At 47.6% G+C, this 18223-nt stretch overlaps 1 protein-coding gene across 7 annotated transcripts in view; it reads right to left on the reverse strand.

Moving 5' to 3' along the window:
• The window catches only part of DYSF (dysferlin), a 185343-nt gene that overhangs the window by 155705 nt on the left and 11415 nt on the right, over positions 1-18223 (reverse strand). For 3 of the 7 annotated variants that reach the window (XM_082236251.1, XM_082236250.1, XM_082236247.1), the window contains exons 2-3: positions 8590-8645; positions 7358-7449 (exon numbers count right to left, since the gene is read on the reverse strand). In XM_082236251.1, coding sequence (XP_082092377.1) covers positions 7358-7449; positions 8590-8645 — 148 coding nt within the window. Of the gene's footprint in view, positions 1-7357; positions 7450-8589; positions 8646-15542; positions 15677-18223 lie in introns of those variants that run through there. The other 4 variants (XM_082236248.1, XM_082236246.1, XM_082236252.1 and 1 more) reach the window with 2 other exon arrangements.

Consider the following 18223-nt stretch of genomic DNA (forward strand, 5'->3'; position numbering starts at 1 on the left):
ATTAAAAGCGAAAGATTGGTGGGATGAGGGCTTGGGGGGGGGAATGGAGGGGAGAAGATTTAGCTGGCTGCCTTATGCTGAAATGGGAGGTGGGGTACTATGTGAGAATGATGGGGAGGTAAGCAGTGCAAGCAAATGCGTGTCTACTCACAAGCAAGCCCTACTGAATTCAATGAGGCTTACTCCCAGAAAAGTAGAAGTCCGTTTAGTTGAACTCAGTGGGGCTTTGGCATGCACAGATTCCACTTAGACCTCGGAGATTCAACCTGACGAGTCTTAAATTAGTTGAGAATATATTAAATATATTATGTGGAAGTTTATTTAATATTTTTTATTAAATCTACCACTTCCTTACACTTTAAGGCCCTTCACAGCCGCAGGGAGCCTCATCAAGGCCCTCTGCCACCACAGATATATATCATGATATATCAAGATATTGTGATATTTAGTTGGTGATATATCGTGATGTTGAAAACCAGATATCATCCAGCCCTAGTTGACAGTGGGATGGACTCCCTCAGAAGGGGGCCAGCCTCTCCATCCTTGGATGTTTTTAAACAGGAGCTGGAGAGCTCTCTGCCAGGGATTCTTTAGCTCTGGTTCCTGCATGGCGTGGGGTTGGGACAGATGACCTTTGGGGGCCCCTTCCAATTCTACAATTCCACGATTCTCTTATTCTACCTTGGCAAGAACCACACTAGCATTTACTAGCCGGCTTTGCTAATGCAAAGAGATCCGTGTGCTTCAGTTAGGATTTAACGAACTCGATTTCATCTTTTTGAAGGAACATCTATTTTTTGCCCGTCTCTTTTTTGGTCCCAATAGCCCTGTGTGGATCTTGCAGTCTTGTCCCCTTCCAATGGCTTTGGTTCCTGCTTTGCGGGAATTGCTCAGCTGCCGTTCCTGCGTTGGAGGGGGTTGAGCTAGATGACCTTTGGCGATCCCTTCCAACTCTACCATTCCAATATTCGACGAAGGAAAGACATCCCTCCGATCATTCCCCCCCCCCCAGACCTCGGGCACACAGCCAGACTTGAGGTCTCCGGATTCTCTTGCCCTGAATCATCCTTGCTATTCCTGGATATCCTCTTTCGACAGGGCTATTCTTAAACAGGCCTCTTCTCTTCTCTTCTTCCCTTCCCACCCGCTGCTTTCTCAGAGCTGACACACTGAACTCTTGTGGCCGGCTCAGATTCTCTCTATGGTGCAACAAGAACACCTTTTATGGGTGCGCCTGTTCAGCGCTTCAGGAACTCTTTGAGGAGACGAACCTTCCCGGATGGCTCTTCCTTTGCAAGGAGACTTCTGGCTCCCTTGCCGCAAAAGCAACAGGGACCAGCCACTTGATGAGGCTCAGAAGTCATGCAAGGAGCCACCCCTGACCTCTGCCACCATCTTCCCAGAAGCTCCTTCCCCCAAAGATACGATACGATAATCTTTATTGTCATTTTCCCATACAGAACAACGAAATTGAAAAAAATCTGCATCAGACATTCAAAAACCAACAAGCCTGCTACCCCAGCTATCCCAGCCTCGTTAGCCCCCTTAAAATACCCCATAATTAAATGCAATATACTCCCACAGAGACTACCTTACACTGTGTTTAAAACCAAAATCGCATTTGGATAGAAACTGTTTCTCAGGCAGCAAGTCCTAGTCTTTATAACCCTGTAATCCAGAAGGCAGAAGCTGAAAGAGATCATTTCCGGGGTGCGCACTATCCTACGCTATCTCTGCAGCTTTCTTATGGCACCTGGAAGCGTCGATTTGATCCAAGGTGGGAAGAGTGCACCCAAATAGTCTCTCCGCAGTCTTTACAACCCTGGACAGCATTGTTTTTCCTTGACCGTGCAGCTCCCAAACCACACACAGAGACCTATAAGTTAATACACTCTCCACAGTACAGTGGTAAAATGCCATCAACAGGTCCTTTGAGATATTGTTTTTCTGGAGGATTCTCAGAAAATATAACCTCTGCTTTGCTCTCTTCATCAGGTATTTACTGTTTTCTCCCCAGGTTAGGTCATCTCTCAACTCCATTCCCAGAAATCGCAACACCAAGATCTGTTCCATGCACTTCCCCTCAATAATGAGTGGCTGAATATTCAATTTACATTTCCTAAAGTCCACAATAATCTCTAGCGAGGTCGAACCTGGCTGAGCTTGCAAAGTGGGAAGTTACTCTATACACGTTTAAGAGTCTAGTTGCCTATGAGACCCATTAGAGTGTCAGACTAGGACCTGCGACACCTGGGTTCGAATCCTCCATCTGGCCATGAAGCTCACTGGGCGATCTTGAGGGCTAGTCACTCACTCTCAGCCTATCCTACCTGACTGGGTTGTTGTTGTTGGGGGGTGTGAAATGAGGAGGGGGAGAGAACCATTCTAAAACTGGTAGCAGAACATCTTGCTGGGACTGTCAACAATACCATGTTCATCACAACGTTGGCATTCCCATTTGTTTTTGTCCAGAGAACACCTTGTACACACAAACGTAATTCTCTGACAGTCCATTTTCCACCCCCCAGAGGTCAGCTCGGGTGGATCTACACACGGGGGGGGAGGGACGCTATAAATAAGTCAGAAATTAAATCATTATAACAAAGGGGGGGATGCTATGGGAAATCGCAAAGAATTTTTTTCTTACTCTCCAGCACCATTTGGTGTTGCCTGTTTATAACGCATTCAAAACACTGTTTTTGATGAATGCAGCTGAGTCCCTTGTCAGACGCACTGTTGCTCTTATGCCGTTGAGGATTACCGTATTTTTTGCACCATAAAACTCACTTTTTTCCTCCTAGAAAGTAAGGGGAAATGTCTGTACGTGTTATGGAGCGAATGCCTATGGGTGGTGGGGGGAGGGATCTGCTGCAGTCGTGAGCAGAGGATCCATGGTTCCCCTTCCTTCCCTCCTCTGTGGCTCGCTTTGAAACAGCAAAGCGGGAGAAGAGCCGCTGAGTGGGAAGGAGAGAGGGACAGAGAGCCTGCTTGCTTTAAAGGAGCAAAGCGGGAGAGGATAGGAGCCGCTTACACGAGTGTAAGCGGCTCCTGTCCGGTTGTCTCCTTTAAAGCAAGCAGGCTCTCTGTCCCTCTTTCCTCCCCACTCAGCTCACTAAATTAGCATTATTAGCAGCATCCTTCTCCACACACCCCATGCGTGCTCCTTGTCCCTTGAGTGCTTTTCCTTCCCTCCCCACTTAAAACGTGGTTACAAAGCATAGATCCACATGGATCCTCAGGATTTTTGCACTGGGTCACCCCAAATTCACCATCAGATCACATAGCATGTCCATGGCTACATCTTGCACCAAAAAAATCACGCACCCACTGTTGCCTGGGGTCGCAGTGGTGCAAAAACGTGGTTACAAAGCATGGATCCACATGGATCCTCAGGATTTTTGCATTGGGCTACCCCAAACTCACCATCAGATCACATGTCTGTGGCCACAGCATGAACCACAAAAATCATACATCCACTGTTTCGTTTAGAATATTTTTGTTGTTGTTTTCTTCCTCTAAAAACTACGTGCGTGTTATGGTCTGGTGCGTGTTATAGAGCGAAAAATACGGTAAACAGACAGATGGACAGACAGACAGAGAAAGAGTAAATTGAATCAGGTGCTAAGTTTCCTGGAATGACCCAAGCAACTAACGACTCCTTCCAGACACAACAACTAATGTCCAGTTTTCTTTCTTACAGGGTTAGACTTTGGAACTCTCTCCCACAGGAGGCAAGGATGGCTACCAACAAATTCACAGAGGAGAGACTCTGATCCACAATGGCTCTGCTCTGCCTCAGTTGGAAATTGAGGCTGGATATCCCCCTGGGACAAGAGCCTTGGCCACTTCAGACAAACAAGAGGCAGAGGCTTCCGATTCTACCCTGCATCTATCCTCAACTGGGACGTTGGTCAGAACTTAGCCAAAGGCAACCATCCTGCTCCTCAGCCAGGAAAAAGCAAAGGCCAGCCAAACACCATTCCCTGCTCCTCATAGTGGTTCCTGATCAAGCGCATGGATCCACAGGATCCTCTGGCAGATGCAAACTCGGCGCAAGGTCACACTGTTCCCATCAACTGCATCAGAACCTTGGGAACTTTCTCTTAGAAAGGAAGTGATGCTGAAAGCAGGAAAAGCCTGTTATAAGCACCTGTGCAAGTGAAGAACAGACCTTCCAAGTGTCCCTATTTTCCAGGGACGTCCCTGCTTTAGAAAAGCCGCCCCGGTTTCTGATCTGAACCCAGAATGTCCCACTTTTCCTTAGGATGTCCCTATTTTCATCAGAGAAATGTTGGAGGGTATGGAGTTACCCGACCCCCGAACCATCCTGTAAAGGGAATTTTTTTAAATGTTTAATGTTTTATTCTGTTTTTATATATGTTGGAAGCTGCCCAGAGTGGCTGGGGCAGCCCAGTAAGACGTGTGGGGTATAAATAGGAAAATTATCCGTATGGAATGGAGCGTCCCTGTTTTCACTGGAGAAACGTTGGAGAGTATGTGTAAAATTTGGCACAATCGACCAGCTGTATCAGTGCCTCTTGAGAGTCCCATGGACTTCAAGAAGATCAAACCTCTCCATTCTGAAGGAAATCAGCCCTGAGTGCTCACTGGAAGGACAGATCCTGAAGCTGAGGCTCCAAGACTTTGGCCACCTCATGAGAAGAGAAGACTCCCTGGAAAAGACCCTGATGTTGGGAAAGATGGAGGGCACAAGGAGAAGGGGACGACAGAGGACGAGATGGTGGGACAGTGTTCTCAAAGCTACCAGCATGAGTCTGACCAAACTGCGGGAAGACAGGAGGGCCTGGCGTGCTCTGGTTCAGGGGGTCACGAAGAGTCGGACACGACTAAATGACTCAACAACAACATCAGTGCCTAAGATGGGGTGCCAACTCTCCAGCCACATTCAATGTCACCACCATGCTGAACTTCCATAGTACATTTAGGCTGCCTTATCAGGTGAGGAATATGGATTTGGGTGGCTCTCTTCAACAGACGCCTTGCTTTGGGGCCACAGGGTGACCACAGGGTCCACCGAGCTCACAGACTAGCTGTGCCTTTTGGGGGTTTGGGGCAGCAGGGAGAAGCCAAGGATTGAACGTGTGACCTGCTGAATGTTGAGAAGCCCCTTGGTGCCCCTAAGATGTGGCTCTGTGACTTTCTCTCCCTTTCCCAGAATTCTTTCCATGCCACTCGGCAGCATAAAGAGTCCTTTCAGCCACCTCCTCCCCTGCCAATGCTAGGAACTCACGGAGCCACGCAGAGGCCAGGCGTTTCCCTGTGTGAAGAATGCCTGAACTTCTCCTCAGGCAGAGAGTAGGTGGCAAGCGGTTTGCATGCCCCGAAAGAGCAAGGAATTCTGCTCAATATTGATCCAGAACAAAACTCCCAATGTATAGTTAGCAGAGTAAAAACTTAAACGCGTTGCGGGATTCCCCAAAAATAGACCAGAGGCAATGAATATGTCATCCAGCAGAGCTTTGCTGCTACTGAAGGCAAATGAGCATAATGTTCACAAATCCCATACATTCAAGACTGGCACAGCCCATAAGAATTGCAGTTTGCAGCAGACTTAACTCAAACTTACAATAACTTATAAGACTAAACACTATATACAGAACACCACACCAGAAGGAAGAGAGACACACGAAGAGAGAGTGAAACCCAGACTCCTTCTGGCCCTACTTTTATAGTCCGCATGACCTTAACAGAAGCGATAACAGAACCATTTTAAGCCAGCTGCATTCAGCTTCTCTGAAGAAATAACCCAAACATCAGGAACCTTCTGCCTGCTTCTTTCACATGGAGCTGCTTCCAGAACCCTCTTGAATTAAGTAGAATAGGAAAGATCTCTCCACATCAGAGCAATACTTTTTGCACTAAGAAATGCAAACGGACACAGGATGGGTGCTCCAACGCCGGCAGCAGCCAGCTCCACTCCCATGGACCCCTAGCCAGGAAGGCTCTGCTCCACAATCAGAGGCAGAAATGTTTCTGAATCCCAGCTGTTGGAACCACAGAAGGGAGAGTGTTCCTCTTGTGCTTGAATCCAGCTTGTGGGTTTCGCTTTGGGGCACCCACTTGGCCACTGGGGGACCAGAATGCTGGCCTAAAGGGACCATTGGCCTGATCCAGCACAGTTCATTGGCCTGATCCAGCCTAGGACCCTCGTACCTACGGGACCACCTCTCCTGGTATGTCCCACGGAGGACCTTACGGTCTTCAAACAAAAACATCTTGGAGGTCCCGGGCCACAGGGAGGTTAGGCTGGCCTCAACCAGAGACAGGGCCTTTTCGGCCGTGGCCCCGATCTGATGGAACGCTCTGTCACAAGAGACTAGGGACCTGCGGGACTTGACATCTTTCTGCAGGGAGCCTGCAAGACAGAGCTGTTCCGCCTGGCCTTTGGCCAAGGCACAGCCTGACCCCCTCTCTCCTTCTGCAATCCTCATAGAACTATAGACCAATGGTTGCCATTAATTTGATTCTGAATTGATTTTAGGATGAAATGATTTTAGAATGTATTTCAATTACTGTATTTTTCGCTCTGTAAGAGACACCTTTCCCCTCCTAAAAAGTAAGGGGAAATGTGTGTGCGTCTTATGGAGTGAATGCAGGCTGCGCAGCTATCCCAGAAGCCAGAACATCAAGAGGGATCACTGTGCAGTGATGCTTCTTGCTGTTCTGGCATCTGGGATTCAGAATATTTTTTTTCTTGTTTTCCTCCTCCAAAAACTAGGGGTGTTTTATGGTCTGGTGCATCTTATAGAGCAAAAAATATGGTAATAGATTGTAATTTTATGTAAACTGTGTTACTTTTACTGTTGGCAGCCGCTCTGAGCCCAGCTTCGGCTGGGGAGGGTGGGATAGAAATAATTTATTTATTTATTTATTTACTTATTTTATTATTATTATTATTCTGCATTAAGTTATAGAGTTGTAGAGTTGGAAGGGACCATGAGGGTCATCTGGTCCAGCCCCTGTTGCCCATTGCAGGGCTTGAACCCACAGCCCAGAGATCAAGAGTCTACCGACTGAGCTCTTACGTTCTCATCTGCTTGGCCATTGTGAAGGCAGGATGCTAGACTAGATGAGCCGACGGCTTCACAAGAGGGTTAGCCAAATTCACGGAGAACTTTATTTCACACACACTTTGCTTCCCAAGCAAAGCTAATTTATTATCCATTTAAGCAAAAGGTCTTTTGAATTCGCAAGTCATGTTCTAACTTTTGAGCACCCCTCGTTGGGGGAATTTGCAAATGGCAAGACGTCCCACTGCCTCGCATCTCCCAACGGTAGGACCGGCCGCGAGCCAAAGTTGGCCAGCTGCTCTGAAGATTTTGTGGACATCTCCTACCTGTTTCTGCCCATCTTCTCATGGTCTTTGACGACGACGTGGAGCTCCGCATTCTGATCTAATGGAATCCCTTTCAGGTCCCACTCAAAGCCCTAAGAGGAGAGGAGGGAAGCAGGTCAGGGACTGAGAGCGGGGGTCCCAATCCTCCCTCTCAACTTGCCGGGAGATCCAACTGATCTAGTTACTCATGTTGGCTATTTGCAGATTAGTTGCGCTGCAGAAGGCGTCCTGGGGAGACCACACATTACAAGGAATGCAAAATACCGTATTTTTTGCCCTATAGGACGCACCGGCCCATAGGACGCACCTAGATTTGGGGGGGGGAATAAAGGGGGGGAATTATTTTCCCCTCCCCCAGGCGCGGGGCCCCCAGAACAGGACCCAGAGCCATGTGGAAACTGCGTGCAGCTTTGGCATGGCTCTGGGAGCTTGCGGGGCTGGAGGAGGGGGAAGCCCTCCGCCAGCCTTCTAACCAAGTCGGGGGACAGAGGGAAAGGCACACTGCGCCTCCCGCTGTCCCCCAGTTTGCGGGGCTGGTGACGGGGAGGAGCAGGCTTCTCCCCCCCGCCAGCCTTCTAACCAAGTCAGGGGACAGTGGGAAAGGCGTGCTGCGCCTCTCCCGCTGTCTCCTGAGTTTGCGGGGCTGGCAGTGGGGCTCTTCTGAAGCCTGGAGAGCGAGAGGGGTCGGTGCGCACCAACCCCTCTCGCTCTCCAGGCTTCAGTGAAAGCCTGCATTCGCCCCATAGGACACACACACATTTCCCCTTCATTTTTGGAGGGGGAAAAGTGCGTCCTATAGGGCGAAAAATACGGTAACTTTTGCAAGATTATAATAACAAAAACAAAAACTCCTTTTACAATATATCAATAAGCATGACCCATCCCCTAGGGTACTGAGAGAGCTAGGTGCTGCTCTTTATATTCTATACCCAACAGCTTACTTAACATAACTTAACAGCACCTGCTGTACTGCTTCACAGCTGTAAAACTAGGTCACGTTATTTGCTCTGGCCTTTAAAGAAATACGCATCTTGTGGAACAATAATGAACCTTCAAATTTAAAGAGACCATTCAACAACTCAGTGCGGAGGAAGTCCAAGCTCAGAGCATCTTCCAGAGCTGATCCCTGACAGTGGGAACGTGATGCTGGGACTGACCCACAGCCGTCTCTGCTGAAATGAAGCACAGGATCATACCCATCAGAGACTCAGGCAGAGGGGCGGCTGGCTCACCTCGTTCCACACGGGGTTGACGTTGTTCTTGATCACCTTGGTTCTCTTTTTCACCCCTAGGAAAGACAGTAGAAAGGTAAGAAATGGCCCCAGTAGCAGCACATTTTGCACATCTGTCTGAACAGATGTTTCCGCATTAACAATTCACAGCCCAATCAGAGAAGGGGCAGAGATCAGCAGCAGCAGGAGGTGCGCGCAAGAACCTGAGTTCAAACTATTGCATCCCAAGTTTAAAATTATATTGGGCGGAAAGAGCTCCCTCTGAATCCTTGGCCAGAGGTTGGTGCAGATGGCCAACTCCTGCCCAAAGAGACTCCAGCTGGCACCCTGCTACTAGGTGCCAGGGTGGGGGTGGCAGGCAAGATAAGGGAAGGGAAGGGGTGCAGCAGGATCAGGGCTGCAGTTCCAAGGCTGGGCATGGGCAGAAAAGGCAAATGACAAGCACAATGGCATCAGCAACGGAACAAGCCTAGGTGCAAAACAGGTTTCTTTGAGGTCTCTCTCACACACACAAGCACATCCACACTCATTCTCTCTAAAACACAGAAAGCCTTCGGTCCAGCCATCTCCTCTGGACGGCGGGTCTAAAGCCACCCATCTGTCTCTCCCCATCAGAGTAGACAATTGCAATTCTGGAAGGAGTAACAGCAACAAGATCCCTGGCAGCCGGTGTGGCTGAAGATCCCGCACACAGCTGTCCCAGATTGCATAGATCCAGGTGTCAGTGCTCTGTTTATCCACCTGCCCAATTTAAGAGGAAGATGTTGGCGCTTACAAGAGAACAGGGAAAGCAATCAATTCATTTTTTCCATATCATTTTTATCTCCAAAAATATTCCAAAACATTTATTATCATATACAATTAAAAAACAAAAACATGCAAAGTTTCTTCTGGACTTCCAGCCCCTCCTTTCCAGATGTTTCTTTTTTACTCCTTTTTATTAGCTGTTTTACAGCACATAAATTTTAATTTTCTAAACCCCACTATCGTTAATTCTGTCAATAATCTGTGTCTTATATTTCAAATCCTGCAGACGACTTCATATATGGGTTATAATTTGAGAGGTAATCCTCCTTAAACACTTCATCATTATGCCCTCTTAATTTGGCAGTTAATTTCGCCATTTCAGAAACCAGTTAATTCATTATAGTTGTACAGATAGTTGATGTTTGATCCATCCAGCTTTATTAATTTCTCTCTCTCTCTCTCTCTTTCTCTCTTTCTCTCTTTCTTCTCTCTCTCTCTCTTTTTTTCTTTCTTTCTTTCTTTTTCTCTTCCCTCTCTCTCTCTCTCTTTCTTTCTCTCTCTTTCTTTTCTCTCTCTCTCTTTCTTTGTCTCTTTTTTTTCTTTTTTTCTTTCTCTTTCTTTCTATCTTTTTTCTCTTTCTCTTCTCTCTCTCTCTTTCTTTCTCTCTCTTTCTTTCTCTCCTCTCTCTCTCTCTCTCTTTCTCTCTTTTTCTTTCTTTTTCTCTTCTCTCTCTCTTTCTTTCTCACTCTCTTTCTCTCTCTTTCTTTCTTTCTTTCTTTCTTTCTTTCTCTCCTCTCTGTCTCTCTCTCTGTGTGTATATGTGTGCAGAGTCTAAAATAAGGAGATAATGGGGAGAGCTTCACTAGGGGGGAACATCAGCTGTTTCTCCTCTGGCAGCAAAATGCCTTGGGCCGGCCCTGACGCCAGGTCACCTTTCCTCATACAGATGTGCACTTGACTCCTTCGTGTCAAAGCCTGTAAAAAGCCCAGACCAGAGGCCCCGATTCAGGCCCTGCTTGGCATCATTTATCCATTTGCTTGGTTTCATTTTTAAGATATGGGCCACCTATTTCCCCCTCCAAAAATGCAAGACTTGCCCAGCCAGAGTTCTCTGACTTTGCTGTCCTAGCTACTATTGGGCTGCAGCCTCCAACATCCTCAGTCAGCTCATCCAATGGTTGTGAATGATGGGAGATGGAGACCCAAACGTCTGGAAGGCTGCTCTAACCGCCTAGCGACATTTCCCTGACACAGAGGCCGCCTGGTGCTTCTGGAGCAGCTCGACTGTCCTAGGAGACGAAAACAATTCTGCCTCATCCGCTTGTTGCTTTTATAATCTATCTTTGGAGCACATCACGTGTTCGATCATCTAAACAGAGATGTCCAAAACCGGAAGGAGGATCTAGACTCCAAAGCAGAGGAAAAAGGGCTTGGAAGGCTAAGAAAACCATTTGGCAGGGCAGAAAGGGACTCTCTCTCTCTCTCTCTCTCTCTCTCTCTGCTCAGTTTTGCCACAGAATGGTAAAAGGAAAAGGAAGACTCTTGAGAGACAGAACAATAGGAGGAGCTGCTATTGCCAAAGGTCTGCAGGAAGGTCTGCCTGGCATAGCTCTGCGGCTCTCCCCGTGCAGAGCCAAAAACTGCTATATATGGTCACTCAGAAGACTCAGAGGGAGCAGCATTTGAAAAAGGCATCGCTCAGAATGGGAAGGAGGAAGGAAAGAGTGGAGCTGTGTTTGCAGATGATATTTGTTCCCAAGGAAGTGCAGGAGGGCAGAGAACGCCCAAAGCTGCCGCCTCTTGTGGGGAGAAAAAGGCCACTGCTCATTTGCAAATGCTAATTTTTCCCCATGATGAATGTGCAGGTTTAAAATTGTTCCTTCCAGCGATGGCAGCATCAAGACAAATTCAACAGTGTAAATAAGTTTTGATGGATGTAATAAGGGAATGCTGAATGGTATAGTTTCTGTAAAATAGGCAGAGATTGATGATATGTAAAATGAACCATGGAAAGAGAAGAAGGGAAGTCATGGATATTTTAAGGATGTAAAAAAACGAGTACTTTAAATTGTAAAACATAAAGTTTAATTTAAAAATTATATACAAAAAAAATAAATTTGTTCCTTGCAGGACACGGGAGCTCAGCTGGCAACATGAGCCAACGTACCAAAATGGGAAGCCAAACCAGCCTTCAGCAAGGTGATTTGGACTGTGACATCATGGAATCGTAGAGTCGTAGAGTTGGAAGGGACCCCCCAGAGGTCATCTAGTCCAACCCCCTGCAAGGCAGAAATCTGGAACTGAAATAACACACAATACACCAGGCCCAGGAAATCCTGCTGGCCCCCCATTGAGGAATAATTCCTGGCTTGATATATAATGAAAGGAAGAAAAGGTTTAAATGGGATATTCCCCCAAAACCAGAAGCTTGTAGGTATAATAGGGGCAGGTGTTCCAAAGAAGATGCACAAACTATTTATGTTTGTGAGAACAGCAGCTAGAATATTATATGCTCAGAAATGGAAAGAAGAGGAGGTTGCAATGAAGGGGAAGTGGACTAGGCAGAAATGGCAAAGCTGACAGCGAAATTAAGAGCTCAGAATGATGAACTTTTCAAAGAAAAATGGAGGGCTTTAATTTTTAAAAAGCATTACAGCCAAATGAAATCGCAGGCAGGATTTGAGATAAAAGCAGAAGAAGAAAAATGACAAAATGATTGCAGCAGAGAAACTTTTTTGTAATGGATAAAGATATAATCCAGGAGTAAAAACACTGCGGAGATGAGGGTGGGAAGTCAACAGATGAAATAATGTAATTATTTGATTGTGAGGTGATTGTGAAAACGTCTGAAAAAAATAATTTTAAAATAATATAAAGGGAATAATGCGTGGCTCAAATGTTGCTAAGCGTGAGTCGCTGACCCATCTCCAGGTTTCAGTCACCTCACCTGCAATTCTGGACCTCAGGTCTCTGAGAAACTGTGCTTTGGAATAAGTGCAGGGCCAGCTATGCAGCAACAGACAGAAGGGAGAGCAGAATCGGAGGTCTCAGCAGGGTGGGGCACTGGCAGGAATCCCTGGCATGAAAATAGAACTATTCCAAGCTTAGAAGGGGGCCCTTATTTTCAGCCGGGTGGAGAGTTTGGAGGGCGTCTTGCCTACAGTTTTATCTGAGGTTACATATGTCTCCATACCTCATGCCACTTCCACCATTGCCCCACACAAGTGAAATGTCAAATTACACCTCTGTTCCCAGGGAACAACCGACATGCTGAACCTCTCAACTTGATATCAGGTTGAGACCTAGCTCAGCTGGTAGAGCACGAGACTCTGAATCTTGGGACGGTGGGTTCGAGCCCCACGTTGGGCAAAAGATACATTCATTGCAAGGGGTTGGACTAGATGACCCTCATGGTCTCTTCCAAGTCCACAATTCTGCTATGAGATCACTCCCTGGAATATAGGTAAAGGTAAAGGGAGCCCTGACCATTAGGTCCAGTCACGGACGACTCTGGGGTTGTGGCACTCATCTTGCTCTATAGGCTGAGGGAGATGGCGTACAGCTTCCGGGTCATGTGACCAGCATGACTAAGCCACTTCTGGCAAACCAGAGCAGCGCATGGAAACACCGTTTACCTTCCCGCCGGAGCGGTACCTATTTATCTACTTGCACTTTGACGTGCTTTCGAACTGCTAGGTTGTCAGGAGCTGGGACCGAACAATGGGCGCTCACCCCATCGCGGGGATTCAAACCGCCGACCTTCTGATTGGCAAGTCCTAGGCTCTGTGGTTTAACCCACAGCGCCACCCGCGTCCCAGAATATAGGTATGCCCATATAAATCTTTGCTGGATGCAGACATCTAGTTCCCTCCCCGGGTTCCCAGAAACTCTGCGGATGTTTTCACACTTCTGGCTTAAAGGAGTTCTTGCTTTAACTGGGTTTTCATGTGATCAGTAAATGTAAGATGGGTGCTGCCCACAATGCTCATTGGCATGGTCTGTAGGGAAAAGGCAGGAGGGGAAGAACATCTGCTTTGCATGAGGAATAATCACATCTCAAGCCCCGGCAGCATCTCCAGGCAGGGACAATGATTTTATGCTTTAAAATGTCTCTGGGTGTTGCTAGGTTGTTGTTTAATTGTGTCCTTTCCTTATCTATAATCATTCAATAAATAAATACATTCTGTTATTTATTTGGTCAAAGGTATAAAGAAGAAGAGGGTCGTGACAACATCACACCAAATAAAAACGTGAATTGGAATAGGTTGGTGGAAACACATCAGAAGACAGCAGTTCAGAAGGAACAAAGGAACAGGAACATAAGAACTTGAGAAGATCGCGGCTGGATCAGGCCAAAGGGGACCCATCTAGGCCAGAATCCTGTTCTCCCAGGGGCCAAGCAGATGGGACAATGGGAAACTTGCAAGCAGGATCTGAGCGCAAGAGCAACTCTCCCCTCCGGTGGTTTCCAGCAACGGATTCAGAAGCATCACTGCCTCTGACTGTGGAGGCAGAGAAAACCCAAGACTTTCCCATTTCTCCCGGGAGGAGACCAGAGAGCAAATCCCCACTTGGCCAGGAAGCTCACTAGGTGTGGCTTGGGAGCCAGTCCCTGCCTCTCAGCCTACTTCGAAGCATAGGTAAAGGTAAAGGGACCCCTGACCATTAGGTCCAGTCATGGCCAACTCTGGGGTTGCAGCGCTCATAGGGTAACTGTGCCCCTGAAGGACCAGGTGCGTAGCCTGGGAGTCAATTTGGACTCACAGCTGTCCATGGAGGCGCAGGCCAATTCTGTATCCAGGGCAGCTGTCTACCAACTCCATTTGGTATGCAGGCTGAGACCCTACCTGCCCACAGACTGTCTGGCCAGAGTGGTGCATGCTCTGGTTATCTCCCGCTTGGACTACTGCAATGCGCTCTACGTGGGGCTACCTTTGAAGGTGACTCAGAAACTACAACTAATCCAGAATGCAGCAGCTAGACTGGGGACTGGGAGCGGCCGCCGAGACCACATAACACCGGTCTTGAAAGACCTACATTGGCTCCCAGTATGTTTCCGAGCACAATTCAAAGTGCTGGTGTTGACCTTTAAAGCCCTAAACAGCCTCAGCCCAGTATACCTGAAGGAGCGTCTCCACCCCCATCATTCTGCCCGGACGCTGAGGTCCAGCGCCGAGGGCCTTCTGGCGGTTCCCTCATTGCAAGAAGCAAAGCTACAGGGAACCAGGCAGAGGGCCTTTTCGGTAGTGGCGCCCGCCCTGTGGAATGCCCTCCCTTCAGATGTCAAAACGATAAACAACTACCTGACATTCAGGAGACATCTTGAGGCAGCCCTGTTCAGGGAAGTTTTAAATGTATGATATTTTAGTGTTTTTTGGTTTCTATGGAAGCCGCCCAGAGTGGCTGGGGAAACCCAGCCAGATGGGCGGGGTATTAATAATAAATTATATTACTATTATTATTATTATTATTATTATTATTATTATCTCACTTTACTGGCCAAGGGAGCCGGTGTACAGCTTCCGGGTCATGTGGCCAGCATGACTAAGCCGCTTCTGGCGAACCAGAGCAGCGCACGGAAACACCATTTATCTTCCCGCCAGAGCGGTACCTATTTATCTACTTGCACTTTGACGTGCTTTCGAACTGCTAGGTTGGCAGGAGCAGGGACCGAGCAATGGGAGCTCACCCCGTTGCAGGAATTTGAACCGCCAGCCTTCTGATCGGCAAGTCCTAGGCTCTGTGGTTTAACCCGCTGTGCCACCCGCGTCCCCACTTCGAAGCATAGCTGTCAACTTTTCCCTTTTCTTGTGAGGAATCCTATTCGGAATAAGGGAATTTCCCTTAAAAAAGGGGGAAACGTTGACAGCTATGCTTCGAAGGGTCGTTGTGGGGATTAAATGAGGAGGGGCGTGGGAACCATGCCGGCCACCTTGAGCTCCTCAAAAGACTAGGTATGCTATAAAATGCAATGAAATAAATACGAAGACTGCCACTATGAAAAGTAAGTCCGAAAGCATGGATCAAAGATACAGATTAGAATAAACTCCCTCTGCAAAAGCAACAAAAGAGGAGTGCCGGGCAGAGCTCCCTTTTTGAGCAGCCTGTGGGGTGGGGCAGAGAGGAGGAGGAGTCCCCCCCCTTGTCCAGACCTCTGCCCCCCACCCTCTGGGGGCCTCTGGGCTGAGTCTCGGAGGGGCCCTTACCTCGGAAGGTGACGCTGGCCACCGGGTCGCTGCGCTTGTCGCCCTTCTCCAAGGCGGGGAGGCTGCAGGCGCGCTGCACGACGCAGCGGAACATGGTCTCTCTCTCTCTCTCTCCCTGTCTCTGGCGCGCGTCCGCCTTCAGGGGCGCAGCGCCCGCCGGTCACACAGAGCCATCCCCGCCCAGCGCCGCCCGCCTCCCGCCCAGCGCCGGACGCAGCATCAGGACCAGTCGGCAGACAGGGCGGCGCGTTATCCCGCCAGGGGGCGCTGCGCGATCGGCCGCCCGGGATACTCGGCGCGCAAAAGGAAGCGCAGCTGCGCGCAGCTACTCGCCCCCGCCGCATTTCGTCGCTGGGATATGTTTGTTTGTTTGTTTGTTTGTTTGTTTGTTTGTCTGCTGTTAACTTTATATAGCCACCAGTCCATTAATATTCCCTGGGCTGCTTACAACAAGGTGTTTAAATGACAATATATAATAATTATATATATATAATTTTAAAAGCAACCATAGGCAATAAAAGACGGCAAGAAAACGTCCAAGCATAAGGGCTGGATTAACCGTTAAGCAAAATAAGCACGTGCTTAGGGTATCAAGGGAGGCACCCCAGAATTTTTCCGCTGCAAGACATGAATGGTCACCAGTTGCTCCTCTGAGTGTTCCTTTTCTCAGTTAAAGTATATTTAAAACCCCGATAGAACAAGAGTGCAACAAGGCAGACTGGGTGCCTCATCTTGACTGAGTATAGAAGCAAATGTGTCAGGTAAGATTAGTTTGAGGATCAGATCAAAGACTTTGCAATTAGAAAAAGTCGGAGAATTTTTCCCCAAATAGAAATAAAGTGGGAGCATACAAAAATAAAGATTATTTTCCATCCTACTGCAGGTTTTGTTTCATTTCAAAAAGTATAGTTTAGATTTACAGTTTATTGTTGTTTATATTTTGAATGTGATATATATGGGGGCACCAAAACCTTTTAAGTGTTTGGGGCATCTTAAAAAAGGTCTCAATCCAGCCCCACCTAGCATGCAAGATGAAATCACCTCTTCCTTCACTCCGGTTTAACTGCATTAACTGCACTGGAATTCCACCTACCCTGTAGAACAAGGGAGGCGTTCCTGGTGAGTTCCCGCACTTCTTTTTCTATTAATTAATTAATTGATTTTATACACTGCCCTTCACCTGAAGATCTCAGTGTGGTTCACAAGACAGAAATACAGGCTGAAAGCACAAAATAAATAGTGAAAACAAAAAGGAAAGGAAACAATAACATTCCCTTCCCACAAACACCTTTAAAAGGCCATTGAATATTAATCAGCCAAAGACTTGGTTAAAAAGGAACATTTTCACCTGGCAATAACATGATAAAATCCAAAACAGCAAAAATTAATTGCCCATTTATTCAAAATCCAGCTAAAACTATTTAGTTTAATTAATTAAACAAAACTGATGAACTTAATCCTATAATATCAGCTTTTCAAAGTCTGGTTTTTATTTGTGCGCTCCATAATCCCCTCCTCTGCTGCCCCTGCTTCTTTGCATCCTCCTAGGTAATCTCACCTCCCAGGGGCTTTTATTGTGTAGGGCAGGGTGGGATAGGGGGCACTGGGGGCGAGTTGATGGAACCAAGACAGCAGTAGCACAAAACCGTTTGAGACCCACTGAGAGTGTTGGACCAGGGCCTGGGAGAGCCGGGTTCAAATCCCCACCCAGCCATGAAGCTCACTAGCAGAACAAGAAGGTGACAGATGTCTGTGACTGTCCTTTCTCCCTCCCTGGCATCGGGTAGCCTGAGGGAGGCTGCCTCTGATTATGGGATGTTCCCCTCCTGCCTGCCACGTGCAGCACCCATCTAATACACCAACCATCCTCCGCCACAATCTAACACACTTAGAAAACCCCATGTACTTCTGCCCACCATGACATCTGGTTGCAATGAGTTCCCCAGGCCACTTCCATGACACAGTGAGTTTTGTCCATTCCAAGCCTGCGGCCAGGCTGATCACATGGGGCCTCAAGCCAGCACAGCAAAAGGCTTAATTCTTCTGTTTGAGTTTCATCAGTGACCGAAACTGCCTAACTGGAGAGTGAGATTAGAGAAATGGGAAAACTTTGGGTTTGGCCTGCTCACTCACTGACACAGGTGCAACACTTGGAGCTCTTGCAGAGGAGGGAAGTTGGGATACAAATTCAATAAATCTGTATTTTTTATGAACATTTTATATTCTGTATCAACCACTTGGAAGCTATGAGTAATTAAGCAGGAGATAGAGATCCTATCCAGGACACAGGTGGCGCTGTGTGTTAAACCACTGAGCCTAAGACTTGCCAATCAGAAGGTCGGCGGTTCGAATCCTCATGACAGGGTGAGCTCCTGTAGTTCAGTCCCAGCTCCTGCCAACCTAGCAGTTCAAAAGCACATCAAAGTGCAAGTAGATAAATAGGTACCACTCCGGCGGGAAGGTAAATGGCGTTTCCATGTGCTGCTCTGGTTCACCAGAAGCGGCTTAGTCATGCTGGCCACATGACCCGGAAACTGTACGCCGGCTCCCTCGGCCAATAAAGTGAGATGAGCGCCGCAACCCAGTCGGCTACGACTGAACCTAATGGTCAGGGGTCCCTTTACCTTTTAGAGACCCTATCCAACAGATAGAATAAAAACAGTCACAGGAAAACCCAGCTG

The sequence above is a fragment of the Podarcis vaucheri genome (genome assembly GCF_965113315.1).
Source record: "Podarcis vaucheri genome assembly, chromosome: 9".
Taxonomy (NCBI): Eukaryota; Metazoa; Chordata; class Lepidosauria; order Squamata; family Lacertidae; genus Podarcis; species Podarcis vaucheri.